This window comes from Lissotriton helveticus, chromosome 10, assembly GCF_964261635.1.
Source record: "Lissotriton helveticus chromosome 10, aLisHel1.1, whole genome shotgun sequence".
Taxonomy (NCBI): Eukaryota; Metazoa; Chordata; class Amphibia; order Caudata; family Salamandridae; genus Lissotriton; species Lissotriton helveticus.
In genome coordinates this window covers 12782020-12807787 of record NC_136071.1, presented here as the reverse complement: position 1 = coordinate 12807787, position 25768 = coordinate 12782020, and the positions used below count along the sequence as shown (strand labels likewise).

At 50.9% G+C, this 25768-nt stretch overlaps 1 protein-coding gene across 2 annotated transcripts in view; it reads right to left on the bottom strand.

Annotated features, from left to right (window-relative positions):
* Positions 1 to 25768, bottom strand: part of HUWE1 (HECT, UBA and WWE domain containing E3 ubiquitin protein ligase 1) — a 1655742-nt gene that overhangs the window by 1149462 nt on the left and 480512 nt on the right. For both annotated transcript variants that reach the window (XM_078664564.1, XM_078664565.1), the window contains 2 exons: positions 8839 to 9108; positions 4711 to 4833 (listed from right to left, as the gene is read on the bottom strand). In XM_078664564.1, coding sequence (XP_078520690.1) covers positions 4711 to 4833; positions 8839 to 9108 — 393 coding nt within the window. The remainder of the gene's footprint in view (positions 1 to 4710; positions 4834 to 8838; positions 9109 to 25768) is intronic.

Sequence of the window (25768 nt, the reverse complement as noted above, 5' to 3'; positions counted from 1 at the left end):
TTAATTCCATGCTAATACTTTAATTTCTTTAACAAGCATGGGCACTTTAGAAATTCAAGGGCCCGGAGTGTGAGGAAAGCTCTGAACCGTGTACGTTTAAAGCAGTTTCGTATGACGCGTTTTCCGCATGCTAGGTGGGTACGAAACCTTATGTTTGGAAAAATTGAGTTTTTTAAATGACCTAATGATATCAACATTTTGCAAGACCTCTTAATCCATGCGAGTGAATCATCGACTTCGTCATGGGGTAGACTAGGTTTGAACCCCACCACAGTTTCAGAGGCTCTGTAAAATGCAAGAGGAAACGAGCATTGGCATACCAATAGGTCTCTCCTTGGGGACATTAGAAGTGTTTAGTCATGCAACAGTTTATGTTGTTGCACCAAGGATATTGTACTACATAACTAAATACTTATAAGGTTCCAAAGGCGAGACCTGTTGGCTATGCCAATGCTTGCTTATCTTTTCTAAATATGTGTCCTCTGCAGGGCCAAAGAGGTGCTCTTGATCAAAGGGTTAAGGATACTGGTTTGCACCTCCTGTTTAAATCCAGATATCCTGAGCCAAGCATGCTTGCGTAACAATAGGCTGGTATGGACTGCGTGGGACGCGGTGACCGTGGCGTCTAGAGCACATTTGATTGATGCGTTTGTGATTAATTTGCCTTCCTCTACGAGGTCATTGGCCTTGTCTTTGTATTGCTCTGGTAGGTGTTGAATGAGTTTCTAGCTCATCGTAGTGAGCCATATAGTACCTTGCTAGGAGAGATTGTGCATTGGCTATTTTCCAATAGTTTATAGCTTGAGACGCCATACGTTTGCCTGATGCGCCCAATAATTTGGATTCTTTATCTGGGGGCAGGGTATCACCTGAACCTTGAGAGTTGGCCCTTTTACGGCATTAGCGACTACCAGGGAACCTAAAGGAAGCTGACCCCTAATGTATATCGGGTCACTGGGAGCAGCTTTGCATTTCTGAGCTATCCTTGGGTTAAGAACCCTAGGCCTAACCTAGTCCTAATAGGGTTCTTAAACACATCTGGTGCGTCTAATGAGCCCTTTTAACATTGGTAGGAAGCGTGAGGTTTTTTGTGGCTGAGCAAAAGTCTTTAAGAGAAAATCCTTCTCTACAGGGTCAGAATGTATCGTTTTTAACAGGAACCGTGAATTTTCCAAATGTTTCCTTTTTGTAGGTTGTTTGGAGAGAATATGACCAGTCTTTGGATGGATATAAATTGTTTTTTGGGTTGGATCTGAGATAAAAAGTTCTTCGGAGCTGGTGTTCTTTTTAGGTGCCGAGGATTTAGCCTTATGAGGAGTTTTACACTGTTTAAGCACAGGGAAAGTGTCCGGTTTAGAAGCCTTTTGTGGTTCCGAAGACTTCGGCGTCGGCTGTTTCGGCTCAGGAGTGTTTTGCTTCGGGGTTTAGGTGTGGAAGGTGTTTCCTTGGATTGTTTTGGCTCCGACGTTTTCAGTGTCAAAGTTTTTACCTTTCACTTCAGCTCTGAGGCCCAGCAGCTTCAGAGTAATTCTCACCGAAATCCAGGACAGCGGCTGAAACATTGGTATCTTTACCCAAATAGCCCGGACTCTCTGCTCGGGAGGATAAGCCCAAAACTGTGCTGTGGCCAGAACCTCTCCAATGAAAAGGAACATCTGAGAGGGAATCAGGTGCGACTTCGGCACATTGATGGTGAACCAGAGCGAGTGCAGGAGGTCCGCCGTAGTCTGGAGGTGGTAGACGATAGCCTGGGGCGAGCTCACCTTCAGCCAGTCGTCGAGATAGGGGAAGACTGGAACCCCTGATCGGCGCAGATGAGTCATGACCACCTTCATTTTTGTGAACACCCGAGGGGCACTGGTAAGGCCAAAGGGGAGCACAGTAAAATGAAAGTGCTCGTGGCCTACTGTGAACCGTAGGCAATCCCTGTGATCTGGCAGGACGGGATGTGAAAATAGGTGTCCCTCACGTACAACGCTACCATCCAGTCTCCGGAGTCCAGAGCAGACATGACCAGGGATAATGTTACTATCTAGAATCTCTCCTATTTTATGAATTAGGTCTAGGATAGGACGAAAGGCCCTTGTCCTTTATCGGGACCAGAAAGTAGTGGGAAAAACCACCACTGCCTACTTCTGACATCAGAATCCTCTCTATGGCTCCCTTGGCCAAGAAAGTCATGAACTCCTACTGGAGCAAAAGTAAATGATCCTCCATTAGCCGGTCGCAGGATGAAGGCAGGGGTAGTCTTGAAGGTGAGGGAGTAGCCCGGTCATACTTTCTGGAGGACCCACCTGTCCAATGTAATGTCTTGACAGCGGTGGAGGGGATTGCCAATCTTGCAACCAACTGGACGCCCATGGTCTGCAAGAGCGAGATTAGGAGGGTTTGGAGGCTAAAACTGGCAGGTGAGGGGTTTGACGTACCACTGGCTGCCCAACCCATGTGGTCAGTACAAACCACACCCTTGGCCGTGCAAGGATTGAGGAACTTGCATGGCTCGTTGGCTGGCACTGTTGAAAGCCCTTTCTGTAACCACGAAACGAGAAAAGGGCAGACCGGGGTATCTGGCTACTTAGAGACCTAAGGAATTGGCCTTAGCCCAGGAGTCCTTAAAGCACTCCAGTGCAGTGTTTGCCTAGTCTCCAAAGAGACAGGTGCCATCAAAGGGCAGGTCCATGAGCGAGGCCTGGACGTCCCTTTGAAAGCCAGATATTCTTATCTGGGCGTTGTATCTAACAGCCACCGTCGAGGAACTGGTTCTGCCTAGCGAGTCGGTCGTGTCTAAACCAAACCAAATCGAGAACTTTGCTCCATCTCTCCCATCAGAAGGCACTTGGGAAAGGATGGCCTGGGCCCCAATAAGCAGGTTGTGTTCACAGACCGCAATGCAAGGCTAACGAAGAAAACACTTGCTTTCCCTAACTCTCCAGCCTTTTGGATTCCCTGTCAATGAGAGCGGAAGAGAACACGCCATGGGAAGTAGAAGCTCGAATCACAACACCGGATGGGGTGGGCAGTGAAGAAGTTTGGGTTGCCCGGGGCAGGCAATCGTCCTGTTCACAAGAGCCTCTATGCTGGGCATGGACAAGTTTCTCCCAAGGGTTCGAAGGAGGAAATTTCCATATGCAGTACCTCGGTCAAGAGGTTAGTCTTGACCTCCACTGAAGAAAGCTAAAGATTAAGGACCTTAGCCACCCTTCGCACCACAATAGCTGAAGTTGCTGCCTCATACATAGCCACCGTAGAGGGGAGAAAGTATGCCAGTATCTGAAGTACCCAGTCCACTGGCATCCCCCAATTCCTCATACCAGTCCATTTCCTCAGAAGGCTGGTCTTCAAAAGGGTCCAGTGACCCCTCCCAGTCTTCTCCCACACCTAGCCAGTCCGAATAAGGCTTAGGAAGTGGCCTATGATCTGTGGGTCCTGTTGGTGCCAGAATGGGAGTCGGTAGACGCTGCACCGGCTCCAGGTCGTCTGGAATCAGAATTGGGCTGATACCGCCAGTGGGAGCCAGTGCTAGGGAAGGACACAGTGGCATGACCAGCGACAGTCTGGATCCATTCTTGGATACATAGGGGGCCAATGGCGCAGGGGCCAATGGCGCAGGGGCCTGACCCGCCAGCGCAGGACCCAAGAGCCACCCTCTGACCCAGTGGAGCTCGAAGGCTCACCGGAGGAGTCAGGCTACTAGAAAATGAGACTCCTGCCTCATAAAATTCTTTAATTTGAGCTGGGGTCGCACAAGCTTCTTGAAAAAAAGGGGGATTTGCAGTCTCAACCCAGGCACAGGTTTCGGGAAACAAGCCTTTAAATGCTGATGTTCCTCGATCGTGTCTGACGGGGAGAAGTCGAAACATGCTTCCACTTTTTCTGCTTCTTGTGCCTCTTACCTGAATGTCCTAACTATTTGAAGTGGTACGAAGGACTTGGGAGCGGTCCCGGACCTTCCTCTCAACCAGGACCGTGCCCTACGAGAACTCTGGCATTGCAATGCCTGCTGGGCCGCGAGCACCTTTAGGGACCGCTCCCTCAAAACCTTTGGAGCATGGGCCGGCAGTCGGAGAACGACTTGGAGTTGTGGTCGTGCTTCAGACACCACAGGCAAACCAAATGATGGTACGACACTGACCTGGCACAGTGACAGATGCCGCACGGTTTGAACACTGAAGTCTTCCTAGAGGACATGACTTCCTACACACAAAAAGTGGGGGCTAACAATGTCAGAAAATCCTGTCAAAGTGACAGTTTTCTTCATGGATCAGTGCACAACTGGGGCGAAAAGAACAGACGTCAGCACGCCTACATGGCACCTATACAGGTGACATGGATGCCACTTTCAGCGCGGACAACGCCAACACGCAGAGCCTACCGACGCCACCTACCGGTGCACCAGGTAGTCCTCAAAGTATAACCTTCCACGTCTAGTCGGACGCCAGGGGAAATCAAAGGTAAGGAATCTGAGGCTAGAGATCTCTATGAGGGGATTTTAGGGAACACATTTGGTTACACAACCCTGGAATTGTAGTACCCACGGTGGGCACACACCCAAGATGCATTTGTGGGAAACAAGCTCTTGCTAAAGATAGCAATAACTATATCAACCACAACCATGGAGTAGATTTCATTAGTGCCGTGGAACTGATCCACCTTTACCTCTAGAGTGGGATTACAAAAGCTCCCGCTGCTGTATACAAGAAATCCACTTACCCGCACAACACTGCTCATCAGCGGCGGAGGATGTGTAAGAAGATATTCTGTGGCTTGTTCCATGGTGCTGGTGTTCAAAAGGGCCTCCATAGCATGTTCCCTTGTAAAGCCCATGTCCATCAGCTGTAGAAAGAAACAAAACTGATTAGGAAACATAGTCCATGTGGGTCACAAATGAAAGCGAACTGCCGTAGGGGCTAGGTAGTTAGAAGGGGAATAGACGAGGATTTCAAAGCAGGATGCACGAGCAGGAAATGTCGATGAACCAAACAGCAATGCGACAGCAGCACTAAAGTGATAAGTTCATTTGTTAGCTCAGGTTGAAAGCCCTAATTTAGCTAGGCACACTTTCATTAGACTGAGTGAATCCTAAAGGTCAAGTGAGTAACAGAACAATCCGCACTAACGAACAAGGTTGCCCATGCAGCTCTATTAAACAGCAACCCTAGAATAGTTAATACTCCAGGAGGTAAAATGCCAAAGTGGCAATGGAGAAGTCCAACTGAAATCCAACCAGCAATAGGTTGGGAGGTCTCGAATTGTCACCGAAGGTACTAAGAAAAGGACTCTATACCTTTATCTCTTACAGTAATGTTAATATATGCTCTACCGCCTTCACAACAGGTCGGTGTAGTAAAGTGCCACTTTTTTTACATGGTTGCCCACACTTTTTGCACACTGGCACTGATGTTGATTGGTAGTGCACTGGGTTCCGGATAACCAGGACCCACGGCTCTTTACCTAAAAACAAGACAAAAGTTCAGTTGCAACCCAATGGGCAAGGACTTTAGCACCCTTGTAAGTCCCTAGTAAACGGGACCCCTAGCACCCAGGGGATGGGGACAATCTTTAGTACTAAAGATTGTCCCCAAGGGCTGCAGTACGTTATTACACCACCCTAAAGAACCCACACAACCTACATGCAGACTGCCATTGCAGAATGCATGAAATGGTGCAAACCATTCTGAAAACATGGCATGGCACACTCACTATGGGCCATGCCCCTGCAAGCTGCATGTATTATACACAAGTCACCCCTACAGCAGGCCTTAGAGCCGTAGGGCAGGGTGCATTATATTATATGTGAGGGCACATCTGCATAAGATGTGTCACTGTAATGCCTAGTTCCAGTACTAAGCATTAAGAGTGATCAGGAAGCCATCATACGTCATCTACTAGTCATTACGAGTTAAACAGCTGCATAATAGCTTCACTGAAAATACTCCTGTTTAGTATCAAACATTGTAGGAAACAAGTTTTTCTGCAGCACCCTCTTCTGCCCCCACACACTTTCCCTGGTATTTGATGCAACTTTGACACAAGTGTACTGGGTTCCTGCTAACTAGGGCCCCAGTATCAGTGTTATTGCCCTAAAAAGTTTCAATTGTTTCACCCAAATTGGCAAAACCTTTAGCACCCTAAGTTGGACCCTAGTAAATGGTACCCCCGATACCTAGGGGACTGAGGTACTAAATAGGGTCCCGAAAGGCAGCAGGAACTCTGCCAGCCTAAGGGACCCCTCACCAAGCAAATGCAAGGCTGCCAATGCAGGCAACGTGTTTTGGTGCAGACAACCGTGAAAACACGACGTCACCTCCCTGTGTGCCAGTTTCTAACACTGCGTGTAATATTTGCTAGCCACCCCTACAGCAGGCCGGACAGCCCTAAGGCATGGTGCAGAGTATAACATGTGAGGCATACCTGCTTGAGTAGACATGCCACTGAGCTAGTCAGTACTACTGCTGCCAGTTCAAGTGACCAGGGAAGCCATTTGAAAGCATGTGCTGGACACTGGTGGAAACGAGTTCCTCAGCCACATGATGGCTTCACTGAAGATAGGGATGTTCGGCATCAAACATCTCGAACTGGTAAACCCACACTGATGCTAGTGTTGGATTTAATACATGCAACCAGAGGGCTCCTTCGAGGTGCCCTCTGAAAACCAACCAGCCTCTGCCCGTCTGCCACCGGAGACGCTGTTCTGATCTGCTAGAGCGACAGCCTTTGCTCTCACGAGACTCAGAACAAAAGTGTGTCCGGGGCAAGGGTGTACCACCCTCGCCCAAAGGATGACCTACTGATTAGCCCCCTTGGGCCATCGAGCTTTAAGAAAGCTGCCGCCTTAGGAATGCGAATATGGCTTCCCTCAAAGAAGATAAAGCCTCCACCCTTGTCCAGAGCCCTCTTGGCACATGGACGGGCTGGAACATGAGCAAATCAGGAAGGCGTGCCACCCCCAGACCTATCCCAGGAGGCTCGTTTCCGGTCCAGGCAGGACTGCTCCCATGAGGATCAGGGTCAAGACTGATTTGTATATGGCTGGGTCTGAACTGGGGTTGCAAAGTGAGCAAAAGAATGATGGATTTAACCCAGATCATATAGTGACTGGGTTGAATGTCTTAAAAGTTAGAGCTCCGTCCATCTTATTGTGTTTACCTCCAGACGAGTGCCACCCCTAAGGTAGGCTACTGTGAGGTGGACACGGTTTTTCAGAAGTAGCCATCTTTGTGAAGGCATACCTAGGAATTCTGGGACAGGGTTTTTTCTACAGGAAGTTATCATATAGCGTGTGTAGCGACCCCAAGGGTCATTAGCTCATTTGCTACAACCCTACACTCCGCTCACTCCCCAAAATTCAGTATTCAGTGGAGTCCCTGGCACCAGAGGGACAGATGTTGAAGACTTAAAAAGCGAGAGGGTACAGATTAGCAGCAAAAGCCAAGAAGAGAAAAGCAGCCGACATAGTACCAAACCTACCAGCCTGTCTGCATCCCTAGTCGAAAAAGGTGCAAAACTAGACTCATCCTGCAGCTATGACAATAGAAACGTGGGAGGACTGCCTGTCTTCAAAAAGGCTTAAGACCTTCAGTGAACAGCAGACCTGTTGTAAAGAATCTCCAAAAGAGAAGAACCTGAGGCCTCCAGAACCGCAAAAACCCAAAACCCAAACTTACCGGAACAATTTTTCTCTGATGCTGAATCATATATAAAAGATATTTGCAGTTTTTAATAAATGGTGCTGCTCTACAGAGTTTCGTCATTTGTTAATCATTGTGTGTATTTGCAAATGTCTGGCACTCATCGTGTTGAGCCTAAGGCTGCTTGACCACACTTCCCCCAAGAGAGCAGTTTGGAATTGCAAGCCCCTGTCCACTCAAAAGGGAACTCCTGGATGCTCTAAATGGTACATCAACTTCTTGATCAATCAAAAAAGGAGACCGATTCCTACAGACAGCCTGTCTTATAATCTGGTAAAAAATTGTAAATTGATACTTGTATAGCGCGCTACTCACCCGCAAGGGTCTCAAGGCGCTTGTACGAATACCGCTGTGGAACCCATCCTGGCTTTCCCTGTGAGGTGTCCACTCCTGGGCAGAGGCCCGCTAACAGTCTTTTGTTACAGGTACTTTGGACTAAATGTAGTGCTGGAGGCTACCAATGCGGCCAGTACCTCTGCACCCGGACACACCAGGGCAGGTACAACAACTACTGGTGGTTCTTTGGACCTTGAGCCCCAAACACCTCAAGTCCTCAAAGGCCCTTCACAACTAACTGCAAGCATATGGATGCAGTACATTTCTTTCCTCTCAGAGGATAATAGTGTAAGAGGCTCAAACCTCAAAAACCATTTGAGTATTTTACGGTTTCTTTATAAAATTCATAACTCTGAAAGTTCTTGCCTGATTCCAATGATCATGGTGTCTAAAACAATGTAAAATCGGTGTTATTTTTCTAAATTCTCAGATTTCTTCTTGATTGTTTGTACTATTGGTTGACTGTGCGCAACAAATGCTTAGCACTCCCCTCGGATAAGCCTAAACTGCTCGACCACACTACCACAAATAGACCACCTGGGATTATTAAATTAAGTCCTGTAATCCAGTAATTGTTTGGACTTTTTGCATGGTGTGCTCCTAGATTGGCCCACGACATAAAAAGACAGCTTCCTATAGGTGGAAATTGCAAGCACTGCATGAAATCTTTCAACAGTTCACAAAAGAGTAGAATAAAAATGCCAAGAGAGCTTGGCTATGTGTGCACAAGTACACCCTGCTTAAGCGTACCCCTACAGTATCAATCAGGCAGTGTCGCAGGAAGGTTCAATCCAAACCTATATCACACTCCCACCTGCTGGAGTTGTTGCTGGTTCACAGGATCCCTCCGCGTGGCAGCTGCAGCAGTGCTGCTGGCAGTGCTAGGGGCACCACTACTGCTACTCTCTTCAGGAGCCGGTTCTTCTTCACGGTTGCCTTCTTTCTCTTTGCCTAGCTTCTCACGAATTACAGGCTCTCCACGGAGGATATGGCAGAGAATAGCAAGCATGGATTCAGCCATTCGTCCACCATAAACCTTGAGGGGTTTCCGGTTCCAAAGGTTCTTGATGCAGGTAAATGAAGCCTGAAGACAAAAAAAAAGGCAGTATGAAGCTCAGAAAACACTAAACATCAACTCAAACAAGGTGCTCCATTTTATATTTGATGAGATGGCGAACTGGGAAGAAAAGTCCTAATTCACAAGTTACTTACCTTTGGTAACGATATATCTGTAAGAAACAGTAGTTAGTATTCGATTCCTTACCTTAGAAAATCCCCAGGCATCAGTCTGGATCCGGAAATGTTTGCTTAACAGTACCCCTGCGCGTCGGTAGGCGTCGTCTGCGGCTCCACGTCAGTCATTGGGATAACGTCGCCGGAGTACTTAGACGCCGCCCTCGTGCGCTGACGTCCGTTCTTATACACAGCTTTTCCGCGTCAGAAACGCAGAGCCATGATAAAAACCAACACTGGTGCCATGAAACTAGGGCCCTCAAAGGGATGACCTTAACCCTAGATATCGGTTCACATAACGGGGAGGATGGGTGGGGCAGTAAGGAATCTAATACTAACTACTGTTTCTTACAGATATATCGTTACCGAAGGTATGTACCTTGTGTATCTGAAAGAAACAGGTTAGTATTAGATTCCTTACCTTAGAATAGATACCCCAGCAAGATCAACCCCGGTGGTGGGTCTGCGAACTAATAATCACACCAGAAAGTCCTGAAAAACGGGACGGCCGAAAATCACATCTGTCCGGACTTGGCTGTCCAGGCAATAGTGTCTAGCGAACGTGTGCAGCGAGGCCCACGTAGCTGCCTGACAGATGTCCTGCAAGGGGACTCCCCGACCCAGGGCAGTAGTAGCCGTCGTGGCCCGAGTGGAATGGGCATGCATCCCCACAGGAGGCTCCTTTTTAGCCAGTGAATAACAAGCCTTGATGCACAAGACAACCCATCAAGAAATGGTCCGTTTGTGCACCGCCCATCCCTTCTTAGCGCACACGTAAACAAAAAAGTGGGTCATCCACCCGGAACTGGCGAGTGCAATCCAGATAGTATGGGAGCGCATGTTTTGGGTTCAGACGGTGGAGCCTCTCTTCCTCTTTCGAGGGATGCGGAGGCAGAAAGAAGGTGGGCAAAGAGATGGACTGCCCGATGTGGAAGGCTGCGACTACCTTGGGCATGAAAGAGGGTCGCGTCCGCAACACAACTTTGTCGGATAGACAGAAAGGAAAGGAGGTTGTGAAGAAAGGGCCTGGAGCTCACTCACTCTCCTGGCAGAGGTGATGGCAACCAGGAAAGCAGTCTTAAGGGTAAGACGGAGAGGACAGTTATGAAGCGGCTCAAAGGGAGCACACATCAGATAAGTCAGAACAAGGATCAAGAACCCACTGGGGCATCACGAAAGGAACAGGGGGGAGCATATGAGTGTTGCCTTTCAAGAACCTATTTACAACCGGGGACTTGAACAAAGAGGGCTGATCAGGGAGCCTCAAGAAGGCAGAAATGGCAGAGAGGTACCCCTTGATAGTGCCCAGAGCAGAGCCCTGCTGGGCAAGAGAAAGAAGAAAGAGGAAAGAGGAGAACCTCCGAAAGGGGGGCAGAAAGGGGATCCACAGCCTTTGCTGTGCAACATTCCACAAATTTGTTCCACCTGCAGGCGTATACCGATTTGGTGGAGGGACGCCTGGCTGCCAGAATCACATCGCAGACTTCAGTAGGCAAGTCAAATGGCCTCAACTGTCGCCGCTCAATCTCCACGCATGGAGGTGGAGACTCGACAGGGTCGGGTGGAGGACCGTCCCCTGCTGCTGCGACAGAAGGTCCTCCTGAAGAGGCAGACTAATCGGGGGATCTACAGACATGCTGAGTAGCTCTGGATACCAGGATCTTAGTGCCCAGTATAAAGCCACAAGGATGACATGGGCCCGGTCGCGCCTGATCTTCAGCACTCTGGGCAGAAGTGGTATAGGCGGAAAGGTGTACAACAGATCGCAACTTCACTCGCGACGAAAAGCGTCTCAGAGCGAGTGCCGCCTTGGAAACTCCAACGCGCAGAACTGAGGAGATTGCGCGTTCTCTTCGGTGGCGAATATATCTAACCAAGGCTCTCCCCATTGCTGAAAGAGACCTTGCGCCACATCAGAGCTCAGACGACATTCGTGATCTATCATGCACCGACGGCTGAGTTCGTCCGCCCTGGTGTTCAGGGAACCTGCCAGGTGTTGAACCACCAGGGTCACACCCTGATGTTCCAGCCATTGCCAGAGGCGCAGAGCCTCCTGGCAAAGGGTCCACGACCCCACCCTGTTTGTTGCAGTACCACATGGCGGTGGTGTTGTCCGTGAAGACCTGCACTACACTCCCCCGGACAGAGGGGAGGAATGCTTTCAGTGCAAGTCGGATTGCCCGCAGCTCCAGACGGTTGATGTGGAGCCGGGACTCTGCCGGAGACCAGAGGCCTCTGATCTCCGCCTCTCCCATGTGGCCTCCCCATCCAAGCAGAGACGCATCAGTCACAACTACTTGCTCTGGTTGGGGTAGGGAGAGGGATCTACCGCTGACCCAATCGCGGTCCGTGAGCCACAACTGCAACTGTCTTGCAGAGCCCTCCGAGATCAAGACGTGGTCGGACAAGTTGCCCTGACGCTGGGCCCACTGAAACTTCAGGTCCCACTGCAGAGCCCACATCCGCCACCTGGCGTGATGCACCAGAAGGATGCAGGAGGCCATCAGCCCCAGAAGCCGCAGCGTCAACCTGACTGAGACTCGGGATAAAGGCTGAAAGATCGGAATCAGAGCCTGAATATCCCAAACCCGCTTTTCGGGAGGATAAACCCGAAACTGCGCCGAGTCTAGAACCGCTCCGATGAAGAGGAGCTTCTGAGAGGGACACAGGTGCGACTTCTGCACATTGATTGAGAACCCCAGCAGGTGCAGGAGGTCTGTCGTAGTCTGGAGGTGGCCGACGACTGTCTGGGGCGAGCCCACCTTCAACAACCAGTCGTCGAGGTAGGGGAAGACTGAAACCCCTAACCTGCGCAGATGAGCTGCGACCACCGCCATGACTTTCGTGAACACCCATGGGGTGCTGGTAAGGCCGAAGGGGAGCACGGTAAACTGAAAGTGCTCCTGGCCTACTGTGAACCGCAGGTAACGCCGGCAGGACGGGGATGTGAAAATAAGCGTCCTGCAAGTCCAACGCTACCATCCAGTCTCCCGGGTCCAGGGCAGCTAAGACCTGAGCCAGAGTCAGTATCTTGAACTTCTCCTTCCGGAGGAAGCTGTTAACATTCAGCAGGTCCAAGATAGGGCGTGCGCCCCCTTTGCCCTTCTTGGGAACCAGAAAGTAGTGGGAGTAAAAACCACACCCTACTTCTGACCAAGGAACGTGCTCAATGGCCCCCTTGGCCAAGAGGGCCATAACTTCCTCCTGCAGAAGTTTCAAGTGATCCCCAACACGCGGTGGTACTGCAGTAGCAAGGCTGGAGGGGTCGCCTCGAAGGGGAGGGAGTAGCCCATTCGGACGATTTGCAGCACCCACCTGTCCGATGTGATGTCACGCCAGTGGAGGTGATGGCGAACCCTGCCCCCCACTGGCGCCACATGGGCCTGAAAGCTCGGACTAGGCGGGCTTTGAGGCGGATGCTGCGGGGGTGTATGTGTACTGGCCTCACCGTTGTCCCCGGGCACCACCACGGCAGTTACCACATTCGCCACCGCGCTGGATGTTAGTCTGCGACCCGTGGCTGGCAGGACGTGTGGGGGCGCCCCTTCCTTGGCCACGAAAGGCAGCAGTTTGCTGGTGCGGAGCCGACAGGCCCAAGGACTTGGCCATAGCCCTGAGTCCTTAAAGCGCTCAAGCGCACTGTCTGCCTTGTCGCCAAAAAGGAGACTGCCATCAAACGGCATGTCCATAAGGGTGTTCTGGACATCAGCCGAAAAGTTGGCGGACCTCAGCCAGGCGTGGCGGCTAACAGCCACCGTCGTTGCAATCGCCCTGCCTAGCAAATCCGTTGTATCCATCCCACATCAGGTGGAATACCATGCTGCATCTCGACCCTCCTTAAGGGCTTGGATGAGTTTATCCCCGGGCCTCCTCTGGGCATTGTGGCTGCACGTCTGCGACAGTGTCCCACAGAGTGGGTGTAACGGCCCAAAAGGCACGTTGTGTTGACTGACTGCAACCCCAAACTTAGTGAGGAGAACATCTTTTTACCATATTGTTCGTACCTTTTGGATTCCCGATCAGGGGAAGCTGTCGGGAATGCGGTCTGGGAGTTAGAGGCCTGGATGATCAGGCTCTCGAGGTGGGGTGGGTGGACAGGAAGCTAGGGCCGCCCGGGGCCAGGCGGTGGCGTCTGGCCACGTTCCTATCTACAGGGGGACCTGTAGTGGGCCTGGACCAAATGCCCAAAAGAACGTCAGTAAAGGACTCATTAAACGGCAGTAGAGGCTCCGAAGAGCTTGCCTGCGGTTTAAGGACCTCAGTGAGGTTAGTCCTCACGCCCGCAACGGGGAGCTCAAGAGCCAAGGCCTTGGCCGCCCTCGTCAGCACCACACTATAGGCAGCCCCCTCCTCCGTAGCCACGGTAGGAGGGGAGACAAATCCAGTGTCGGGCAAAGTGTCCAAACTACTGGCCACCCCTAGCTCACCTGCCCAGTCCTGAAAAGACTGGCACTCCCGTGCCAGAGGGTCCCCAGACCCCTCCCAATCCGCCTCGCCCTCCATCTCCTGGTACTCAGGTTCAAATGATGGGGCCAGATCATAGAAGAAATGGTCTTTTCTCGACGTGGAGAGGAGAGGAGAGGAGAGGAAGAGAGAGAGAGGGAAGGGGGAGAGAGAGAGGAAGGGGGGAAGAGAGAGGAAGGGGGGAAGAGAGAGGAAGGGGGAAGAGAGAGGAAGGGGGAAGAGAGAGGAAGGGGGAAGAGAGAGGCAGGGGGAAGAGAGAGGCAGGGGGGAAGAGAGAGGCAGGGGGGAAGAGAGAGGCAGGGGGGAAGAGAGAGGCAGGGGGGAAGAGAGAGGAAGGGGGGAAGAGAGAGGAAGGGGGGAAGAGAGAGGAAGGGGGGAAGAGAGAGGAAGGGGGGAAGAGAGAGGAAGGGGGGAAGAGAGAGGAAGGGGGGAAGAGAGAGGAAGGGGGGAAGAGAGAGGAAGGGGGGAAGAGAGAGGAAGGGGGAAGAGAGAGGAAGGGGGGAAGAGAGAGGAAGGGGGGAAGAGAGAGGAAGGGGGGAAGAGAGAGGAAGGGGGGAAGAGAGAGGAAGGGGGGAAGAGAGAGGAAGGGGGGAAGAGAGAGGAAGGGGGGAAGAGAGAGGAAGGGGGGAAGAGAGGAAGGGGGGAAGAGAGAGGAAGGGGGGAAGAGAGAGGAAGGGGGGAAGAGAGAGGAAGGGGGGAAGAGAGAGGAAGGGGGGAAGAGAGAGGAAGGGGGGAAGAGAGAGGAAGGGGGGAAGAGAGAGGAAGGGGGGAAGAGAGAGGAAGGGGGAAGAGAGAGGAAGGGGGAAGAGAGAGGAAGGGGGAAGAGAGAGGAAGGGGGAAGAGAGAGGAAGGGGGAAGAGAGAGGAAGGGGGAAGAGAGAGGAAGGGGGAAGGGGGAAGAGAGAGGAAGGGGGGGAGAGAGGAAGGGGGGAAGAGAGAGGAAGGGGGGAAGAGAGAGGAAGGGGGAAGAGAGGAAGGGGGGAAGAGAGAGGAAGGGGGAAGAGAGAGGAAGGGGGAAGAGAGAGGAAGGGGGGAAGAGAGGAAGGGGGGAAGAGAGAGGAAGGGGGGAAGAGAGAGGAAGGGGGGAAGAGAGAGGCAGGGGGGAAGAGAGAGGCAGAGAGGAAGAGAGAGGAAGGGGGGAAGAGAGAGGAAGGGGGGAAGAGAGAGGAAGGGGGGAAGAGAGAGGAAGGGGGGAAGAGAGAGGAAGGGGGGAAGAGAGAGAGGGGAAGAGAGAGAGGGGAAGAGAGAGAGGGGAAGAGAGAGGGGAAGAGAGAGAGGGGAAGAGAGAGAGAGGGGAAGAGAGAGAGAGGGGAAGAGAGAGAGAGGGGAAGAGAGAGAGAGGGGAAGAGAGAGAGGGGAAGAGAGAGAGGGGAAGAGAGATAGAGAGGCAGAGAGAGAGATAGAGAGGAAGAGAGAGAGGGGGGAAGAGAGAGAGGGGAGAGAGAGGGGAGAGAGAGAGGGGAGAGAGCGAGAGCGAGAGGAGAGAGAGAGGGGAGAGAGCGAGAGCGAGAGCGAGAGCGAGAGAATATATATCGGGGACGACGTCGGGATGCGACACCCTGGGAGTCGACGCCGGCAGAGGGGTCGTGCGGTAGACCAGCGGCGACTCGGACCTGGATCCAGTGGGCCCTGCGGCATCGGGACCTTAGTCGCCAATGGCGCCGGGGACAAAGCCGCCGGCCCGCTAAGGCCCCCAGACAAACCCCCGGGACCGGAAGGCACCTCCTTAAGGCCCGAAGGAGATAATGCTGTCCAGCTCTGGGGCCTACTCTACACCGCATCTCCTGACGTCTCCTTCCTGACCGAGACTTGGATGAACGAAGCCTCCTCCCCAGACATCGCCATAGCCATCCCTGACGGATATAAGATCGCCCGCGGAGACTGCACCAACGGAGTTGAAGGAGGAATCGCCATTGTCCACAGGAAAACCATCAGGGTCTCAACAAATACAGACACTCAGCACCGACGAACACATGCACTTCCAGATCCACACGGACCCCATGACCACCCTAAGAGGCACCCTCGTCTACAGAACACCCGGACCCCGACCGCAATTCTACAACGCCATCGCCGACTTCATCAGCATGCACTGACCTCCACCGACTACATCCTCCTCAGAGACTTGAACTTCCACCTGGAGCAACAGCAACTCCGCCACCCTGATAGACAACCTCGTACTGGAACAGCTCATCACATCGCTAACCCACATCGCCGGACACACGCTCAACGCCATCTTCTCCTCTAGCCACACGTCTCCTTCAGCCACATCTCGGAACCCACCTGAACCGACTACCACTGCATCCACTTCACCTTCCGGAAACCCATCGCACATCACCGCACCCTACAGATCCCCCGAAGTACAACTACAGACTAACCTCGCACTCAACCCACCGATCAACCAACCCCTCCAACGCCGAGGAGGGTGCGCGCTCCCTGAGATGATGGATGGATGACTGCGCCAACACCTTAGCCCCTCTGAGAAAAAAAAACCTCAAAGACATCAGCAAGAGAGCCAACTGGTTCACCCCGGAATTCCTAGCGTCAAAGCACACCTGTCGGGAGTTGGAGAACATATGGCTCAGCGAGAAGACACCGGGAAACCGTGCAGCCCACAAAGACGCCATCCGCAACCACCACCACCTCTTCAGGACCGCCAAAAGGACCTCCTTCAAAGACCGCCTCGACAACACACACAACAGCAAGGAGCTCTTCAACGTCGTGAAGTAACTCTCCAACCACAGCTCCATCCCACCGTTACAAGCCCTGTGCGACTCCCTCACCTCCTTCTACCGCAAGATCGCAGACATCCACGATCGCTTCAACCCCCGGATGTCCCTAACATGCCCCAACACGCCGGAACCACCTCACCCCACCGATGATGACCCCCTGACAACCTGGTCCAACGTGAGCATAGAAGACACAATCAAGACCATGGGCACAATCCACTCCAGCTCGCCGTCTGACCCTTTCCCACACCACATCTTCACACCACATCTTCACAAAGCCGGCAGCTCCATCGCACCCCACCTACGCAACATAAACCTCCTTCGAGACCGCGACCTTCCCGGAAAGCTGGAAACACGCAGAGATTAACGCCCTACTGAAGAAACCAAAGGCAGACCCGAGCTAACAGAAAAACATCCGGCAAATCTCCCTGCTTCTGTTCCCAGCTAAGATCATCGAGAAGATAGTCAACATCCAACTCACCCACTACCTCGAAGTCAACAGCATCCTGGACCCATCCCAGTCCGATATTGCCCGTGAGCCTGGTTCCACTGCCTTGCTAAGCATTCTTGTAGCGGACGCATATGTAGTCTGGCATGAGGGACTATGAATGCACGAGGCCATCATGCCTATTAGCTGCATAAACACTCGAGCTGGTAGTGAGTGTTGGGGTCTGAACTTTTGTATCAGCGTCTGCATTCCCTGAACCTGTGCTGTGTTGGGATATGCTTTTGCTGCCAGTGTATCTATTGTTGCTCCCAGGTACTGTTGGACGTGGGAGGGTTGCAGGTGTGACTTTGGGTAGTTTAGTGAGAATCCTAAACTGTGCAGGAGATGTATGGTCTTTGACATGTGGTCGGCACATTGCTGGGCTGTTGGCGCGTGTATTAGCCAGTCGTCCAGATAAGGGTACACATGGATGTGTTGTCTTCTGAGATGTGCCGCCACTGTAGCTAGACATTTGGTGAACACTCTTGGAGCTGTTGTCACCCCAAATAGTAGGACCTTGAACTGGTAGTGTTGTCCTTGAATGGTGAACCTCATACTTTCTGTGAGCAGGGTGTATTGGTATATGAAAGTATGCATCTTTGAGGTCCAAGGTTGCTAGGAAGTCTCCCTGGCGAAGCAATGGTAAGACTTGCTGGAGAGTGAGCATGTGGAAATGCTCCGACAAAATGTACAGGTTGAGGGGCCTGAGGTCCAATATTGGCCTGAGAGACACGTCCTTTTTTGGAATAAGGAAGTATAGGGAGTATACTCCTGTTCCCTGATGTTGCAGTGGGACTGGTTCTATGGCCCCCTTTTGCAGCATACTGATGACCTCTTGCTGCAGTAATGTTATATGTTCCTGTGACATGGGACGGTGCACGTGTGGTATGTTGGGTGGAGTTGAGGTCAAGGCAATAGCCATGTTGGATAATTTGCCTGACCCACTTGTCTGTGGTGATATTTAACCAGACTGGCAGAAATGGTTGTATTCTTCCCCCGACTGGTGTTATGTGGTCTGGGGGTAGTGCCAAGAAGTCACTGCTTGGTGTTAGTGGAGGATCTATTTGCGTTGCCTCCACGACCTCTTCCCTTGGTATTGTTTCCTCGATATCCACCCCTGCTGGCGTTTTTGTTATATGTGGATTGTGTGTTACTTTTGTAGTTGGAGGACTGCTGTGATGTTAGTCGCGCTCCTCTATAATTGGAGCGACGAAAGGAGCCCCGGTGTTGTTGGGACTGAAGAGCTCCCATAATCTTTGCAGTTTCAGCACCTTTTTCATTTTGTCCAGAATTGAATCAACTGCTGGACCAAATAAAAAGTCTGGGTTGATTGGCTGATTAAGAATTGTCGTTTGGACTTCATTTTTAAAGCCTGACATGCGAAGCCATGCATGGCGCCTTAGCAGCACCCTTGTATTGATGGATCTGGCAGCTGTGTCTGTCGTGTCTAGGGCACATTTAATTGAGGCATTGGTGATGAGCTTTCCCTCTTGTATAAGTTAATCTGCCTGCTGTTTGTAGGGATCAGGTAAGTGTTGGAGAATTTCTTCTAAACTGTCGTAGTGCACCCTATCATATCTGGCCAGCAAGGCCTGTGTATTGGCTATTCTCCATGAGTTTGCTGCCTGAGCCGCCACTCTTGTGTGATGCCTCAAAGATTTTAGACTCCTTGTCTGGAGGAGTGGCTTCTCCAGTAGTCTGGGAGTTTGCACGCTTACGTGCGTTGGATACCACTAAGGAATCTAGGGGTAGCTGCCCTTTGATGTATGTAGGATCTATAGGTGCAGTCCTATATTTTTTCTCAATTCTAGGGTTTATGACCCGTGCTCTAGCACTGTCCTTAAAAATGTCACTTGCATGTTTTAATACCCCTTTTAACATTGGGAGTGTTTTAACGTGTCTCAGATGTTAGTGTATCAGAGGAAGTCTTCCTCAATAGCATCAGAGTGCATATCTACATTGTGGTAGGTTGCTGCTCTATCCTCTGTGGGTGATGGCTTAGTGGGGTATACTGCAGGGTCTGTAATGGGCAGAATCCCTTCAGTGTCTGGTTCTCCTCCTCCACCCCATGGCTGTGTGTTTGGCTCTGCAAGTGGGTTTTGTGGAAAACCAAACCCTACATCTGCGTCCTGATCTTCATTTGGGTTGTAGTCAGAGCGTGCAGGTGAGGTTGGGGCAGTAGTAGACATAACTGGACTGATAGGTTCAAAGAATATAGGAGAGGTAGCACAGTCTTTTTCTTTAGGGGGATTCTGGAAAGGTCTTCAGTTGGCAGAGGTCTTTTCTTTTTGGTATAAACAGTCACTTTACCAGTCTTTGGGTCAATATAGAGTTTTGACCGGTCTTCTGTGGAGGGATCTGGGTGAATAAGCTCCTCTTCCACAGTCGTTGGTTTTGGTGCTGTAACCTTTGTTTTTGTCTGTTCGGGTCGATGCTTTTTTTGGCTTCGACCGGTTTTGGTGGTTGGATCGGATTCGGCTGTTTTTCGACAGATTTTGTCGGTTGAACGTCTTTGGCTGGCTTCACAACCTGTTTCGGACCGAGAGGTTTTGTCGGTTCGACAGTGTCTTTAGTTTTTTTTGGAGCTTACGGTTTTGGCTCGACGCCCTTTTTCGGTTCGATGGGCTTCGGCTCGACCGATTTTCTTTCGGCCACCTTTGGTTTCGCTTTCGGTTCGACTGTAGTTTTGGGCGTAGGCCTTGTGCTCTCGGCGACCGTTTATTTTTCCCCTTGTCGATACCTGAGGCTGCTTTGCTCGATTCGACGTGCTTCTTGGGGGTCGATTCGACGTGCTTTTGTTTTTGTGTCGAATCGATGTGTTTTGGCTTCGAGGTTGACTCGACGGCCTTCGACTTCAAGCTCGACTCGACTGCTTTGGTCTTCGATGTCGCCTCGACGGTCTTTGGTTTCGAAGGTTGTATTGGTACTGTGGCCTTCGGGTCGACTCCTTTCGGCTTAGTTACCTTCGGTTCGACGTAATTCGGTCCGAAGACCGTATTTTCGACTACTTTAGGTTTCGATGGAACCGATGTCGTATGTTGTGTCTCAGAGGGCTCTTTTGGTATGTTCTTAGCCTGGCGGTATGGCGGGGCTGTAGAACGAGAATGTTGATCTCGGCTAAGGCCTGCTGGCGATGCCTCGACCCGAGTCTCTGATAGAGTTGTAGTGTCTATATGGGGCGGTGTACTCGCGGTTCGCCCCTCGTCGTCATTGGAGTAGTCTTCAACTGCTACGATGTCCTGATCATATTCCTCGAGATAGACGATTCGTTCTCCCTCTTCGAGGTAATATTTGGAGTCGGGCTCCGAGTATTGTCTTTCGTCTTGATCCGAGTCTTCGGCGCTCGCTAGGTCTTCCTCATCGTCTAAGATGTTATCGGGCTCAGGCGTTGACCGTTGCATTTCTTGCCTCGCCGCCCGTCGATTCCGAATAGTCTTTTTCGATCGGAAATGGGCACAGGCTAGGCAACTATCTTCATTGTGATCTGGAGATAGGCATTTATTGCACACTGGATGCTTGTCTGTGTGCGGGAACTTCGAGTTACACTGCGGGCAGTATTTGAATGGACTTCGTTCCATTGACAGTCGGTCCACGTGGTGTCGAGAAGGCCTCACGGCCCGATTCGACGACCGGAGTGCAACAAAGTTGTAAAAAGTGTATCGGCACCGAGCGCTGAACAATACCGACGGATTCGAAGGCCTTTTGAAAAGTTTTTCTTGGTTCCGAACTTGGAGTAGGAAAGTACATCCGAACCCAATGGCGGAGAAAAACAATCTGGGGATGGAGAGGATGCCCATGCGCACTGTAGTCCGAGGGAGGAGCCACCTATCTCGTGATACTTCGAAGACTCTTCCAGGACAACAATGTGCAATCATCCGGACCCAACACTAGGCGGCGATCTATGCACAGATATAAATTCAGCAGCCCACATGCCTCGAACCTTGGTCTTCAGAAAGACAATTCTAGCAGCAGAATACTCACCTTTAGAATAGATACGAAATCAGTATCCACTTTGATCTGTGGATGAACTGCAGGACCGAGTGGGCAAAATGATCATCTCGACGAACCAGACTATCCAAACTATGGTGCTTTGTGATCGTGTGGATGGATGCCCACGTAGCCGCCTGGCAAATGTCCAGGACAGGTACTCTATATTCAAACACATTGGTAACAGCTTTGGCCCAATGAGTATACAGTTCTTCTAGAAGCTGCTTTGTAGCCAAGGTCGAGCAGATATTAATGCAGAGCACAATACTGCAAAAGATTGTTCACTTCTGCACAATTTTGGTTCTTTTTTCATCAAGCCCTCCTTAAGAATTAAGAAATTCAGTTTTCAACCATCTTTTATATGCTTCTATCCCCCACAGCCATTAACCCCCCCTTCCGTGCACCGCATACCGCTGCCTCGCTGACTATTGTTTTTCTAGTCAGTGTGCTTCAGTCCCCCTGCCCACAAAGCTTTCCCTCATTTTTTCATAAATCATTTCACTCAGTTAACCCGGAGTGGTTTGACCTCAAAGATAACGCAAGGAGCTGGCTCTGTATATACTAAACCAAAGTACGGTATAGTGTGTACAGAGTCCAGTGGATCCCCAAAGGTAGGCAGAGGTAAAGTTAGAATGCACCTCACTATTTGTGCTAGTGTGGGCGAGCAGCAAGGCTTTATCAGAGGACCGTGTTAAGCATTGGTTGTACACACTCAGTCAGCAAATGAATTCACATACAAAGACTGAACTTCAGACCAATTGTTTTTTCATAAAAATATTTTTTGTTATATTTTCTAGAACCAAGAAAGCCTGGCACATGCAAGTACTAAATTCTTTGCATTTTGGATTGTAATTGTATATCCACCTTGTTTTGATTACAGTATTGTTTGAGAAATGCAATGCGTTGTAAATACAGTACATATACTTTGTATAGGATTTTCAGTAGGATTACAGGTAAGTTACATTTGAGATTACTTTTCTTACACAGTGTAGTATACCTGGATACTACACTGGGACATTTCCTGTAAACATGGAAGTAAAATCTCTTGTTAGAAAACCTAAAGAAGTTCTTTAAAATTGTGCTAACTCCAAACTTAGAAACTTTTCCAAGAAAAACAATCAATGTTATACTATTGAGGAAAATAGTGTTATTGGTTTTAGGGCAAGTATTTGGTAATGGGAGTTGAGGTTCTGGGGGTAGCCGTAGGGGCCCTCAAGGGTCAGGGATGCACTGTTACACCATCAGCTGCACTATCGTGGCTGGGTGCAGTGGCCCAATGTTATCCAATGGGGGATAGGGGGCCTTCGGTTGGTGGCTGCTGACGAGCAGGCCACTTGGTTGTGGGAGCAAAGCTCCTGGACTTTAGGTTAGGGCAAATGGGAAAACTGAGGGGCGAGAACCAGCCAGGGGCCCTCACCCCAAGGACTAAGTCAGAAATGCAAGCAAACCCAAGGAATCCGGGCACAACAACCCCTACATTGGACACCAAATGCATGGGCGCACAGATACCAAAGCATTCGCCCACCAATCACCAGAAGGGATGGAACAACAAGGCGAGCATCCCCCTAGGGAGGGAGTTAGAAGAAAGGGGGAACACCCGCAGAAGACCGTCGCCCTGAAGCAGGCGAGAACAGAAGACCGAGAGAGGTCCTCGCAGAAACGGGGAGGAAGGGTGGGTCGTGAAGGAATCTGCAGCTAGAATCGTCTCTACCAGATACATCGTTACCGAAGGTAAGTAACTCTTATATCTGATAGAGACTACTAGCCGCAAATTCCTGAACGTAGAATAGATACCCTAGCCATACCCAAGGGGGAGGAGTGTCAGAGAGGACCTCTCCAGCTCAAACGAGCACAAGACCCCTAACAGGGGACCAGTCCCGGGGACAGGGAAAAAACCCAGTCCACCGCAACAGGTGATGTCACACGCCCGAAGCGGAAAAGAACCTCAGCATTGAGGAAGAACACCTGCCGCAAAGGGATGTGTTAGAACGACAAAGGCCATCCAGCCTTCACCAACAGGAGAAAACAAGGCAATACGAAGGAGGCAAGAACACCCCAAGCACAGTGAACGCACCAGGAACCTCCACCGGAAGTCAAAGGTACGGGCAACACAAAGGAATACAGAAGAAGAGCTACCCATACACTCCAAGGAGAAGAGGCAGAAGCGCAGCAAAACCCTCCACCGGGAAACTTACCCAGTGCAGAGGGCAGCCGAGCCCTTAATAGTTCGAAGTCAACAGACAAGAAGAACAGCGCCCCAGCAAGAAGGCAGTGTGAGAAGTTGGCCTGATATATGATGCTCACTAGTTCTAGTGATCACCTTGTATCAGTCCAAACAACCCTTATGGTGATTGGTTGTAAGTCAACCTTATAGACCAGCTATCCTAATGGTAGCATGGACAAAGCAGTCTTAGGCTAAACTCTTTTAGCATGTGAAGCCAGCTGATTTACCACAATATAACCCCTTGAATACCAGATGAAAGGACACCACACAGGTTGTTATGAAAATAAACAGTATATTTATTAATAACAACACCTCTGAACTCTTTATGAGGTCAGAGGGCTAAGCACATGATAATCAATTATGAAAAAATACTACAAGTTGCACAAAATTACAATGGTGCCCTAGGGGCACGACAAACCATATACTAAGTAAGTGGAATGTGAAAGTCGATAATCGGAATGGAGCTGTCCAGATGCTGTAGGATCGATGGGACCACGCTATACTAACTTCAGGTAAGTAATAGGAGACCCACGGAACGTGTGTGCAGAGTGTGAACTCACACGCGAGATGCGCAACAACGTCTATAGACAGTACAGTTCAAAGAAAAGGTGAGTACGGACAATCCTGACTAGATAGGACAACAACGACTGTGGAACTGGACACTAGGACAGTTAAACTACCCTTGAGCACCGAAATGCTCTCGATACCTCACCCACGGGCTGCGGGTGCATAGGTGTCAAAGTGTGTCGGGTTCTCGCGTTGAAGTCTATGGAGCCTGTAAGAAAAGATGCTGCAGGCAACCAGGAGGAAGATGTCCAGTGCAATCCAATTGTGGATTGTTGAAGGAGACCTGAAAGCAGAGGGGACAATGTTCACAGTCACTAGCCAGTGACTGGAGTGGAACCAGGAAGGAACCAGATGTCGTCGTCGCGATCAGGTGAAGAGTGGACGCTTGACTGCAGCCACGTGGACCAGGAGGTGTCTTCGACGACCAGGATGGAGGCACGAGCTGTCCCACGCAGGCTCTCGCTGTCGGCGGTGTTGGATCCGGGATTGGAGGCAACAGGCCTTGGCAAAGGCAACCCACGCGGTGAGTGAAGAAAGCGTCTGGTGCGGACTAGGAGAGTCCGGGGTGCCCCTCTTTTGGAAGGGAGCAAGGGCCAATCTGGAGCAACCAGATCAGCAGTGAAAATTCAAAGGGTCGTCTGGGAGGTCACTAGCCAGCCGGCAAGTGACCAGACAACGCGTCGAACAGCAACAAAGCAGAAGGGCCCAACGCAGATCTCGTGGATGCTGGAGGGCTGATCTTCGGTGCAGGGGCTGCTCGGGGTTGGGGCTTCTCAGTCCCCAAAGCACTTGGTCGAGTTTACCTCGGGAGTCGTGCTGGAAGTGAAGTGCAGGTTCTTTCAAGATGGCCGGTCCCATGTGTCTCGTCGCACCCACGGGTCTCAGCTTTGCTGTAGATGCAGGTTGAGGTCGGAGAGGTCTGGGAATCCGGGTCTCGTCGGGCTCTGAAGTCTAGATCCTCGAAGGAAGACGACAAAGTGAAGCCGCTGGACGCTTGATGGTGCCTGCTTGTGCAGGGTGGCGTCCTTGTCCACAAGGGAGATTCTTCAGTCTTCTGTGGAGCAGAACGTCGAAGGCCAGAGTTTCTTCTTGTAGAATAGTTCAGGATAATCTAATTTGGAATGGGGCCAGCTCCTACCTTTATTCTCCTAAAGGGGGCTGCACTACTGACTAGGTCCCTCCCCTGGGTGGGACCAGGAAGGGGGTGGTTACACCCCCTATCCTTTGTCCGGTTTCCTGCCAGAGCTGGGGCTGGGATGCCCCATCAACTGGTTTGAACCGGTGTATGCACAGGGCACCTTGTGTGCCCCAGGCATGTCTCATTCCTTTCAGGCCTCCCTACCTCAATACACAAAATCCTGTCTGGGGTGGTGCTAGCACCTCCCAAGGCAGGAAACCCTTTGTCCAAGCCATCCTCGCTGGAAGGACTCCCAGCAGCAGGAGGTCAGACTTGTGTCTGCGGTGGCAGCATCCATTTTGTGATGCTGAGGCTCGAGTTAACTTTAACCGGGGTTCACAGTTACATACATGTCGTGTCCCTCTAGAAGGGTGGAATGCTATCCCCGTCGCCAGAATTGGCGAGGGGGTAGTATTCCAAATCGTATGACACCTTACTCGACATGTTTTGATAATGTTATACCAGAGTTAGCATTTAACCGCGAGGATTATAATGCACTTAAGAGTATATGGTATAGCGTTCTCATGGAACAGCTATTAGGACTTGGTTCCGCAAGCTGCAAACGGGCTCAGCTCATGCCAGAGCACCATCTCACATAATTCCAAGCACTCTGCCTTCAGGATTGATAAGGCCTTCCATAGGAGTGACTGATAGGAATATATGTGTCCATTTTTAGGGTTAGATATAGGTATACTATATCTATAGCAAAGGGTGTTTACACCACCTTGCCCCAGCTGTCATGCAGCCAGTTGTGTCAGATTTAGATGGCCAGCCAGGGGTGGCATAATACATGCTTCAGCCCCTGGTAGGCCCTGGGTACACCTATGCCCTGGGTACAGGGACTGATAAGGTGGCCCAGTACCAATTGGTAAATGCACCT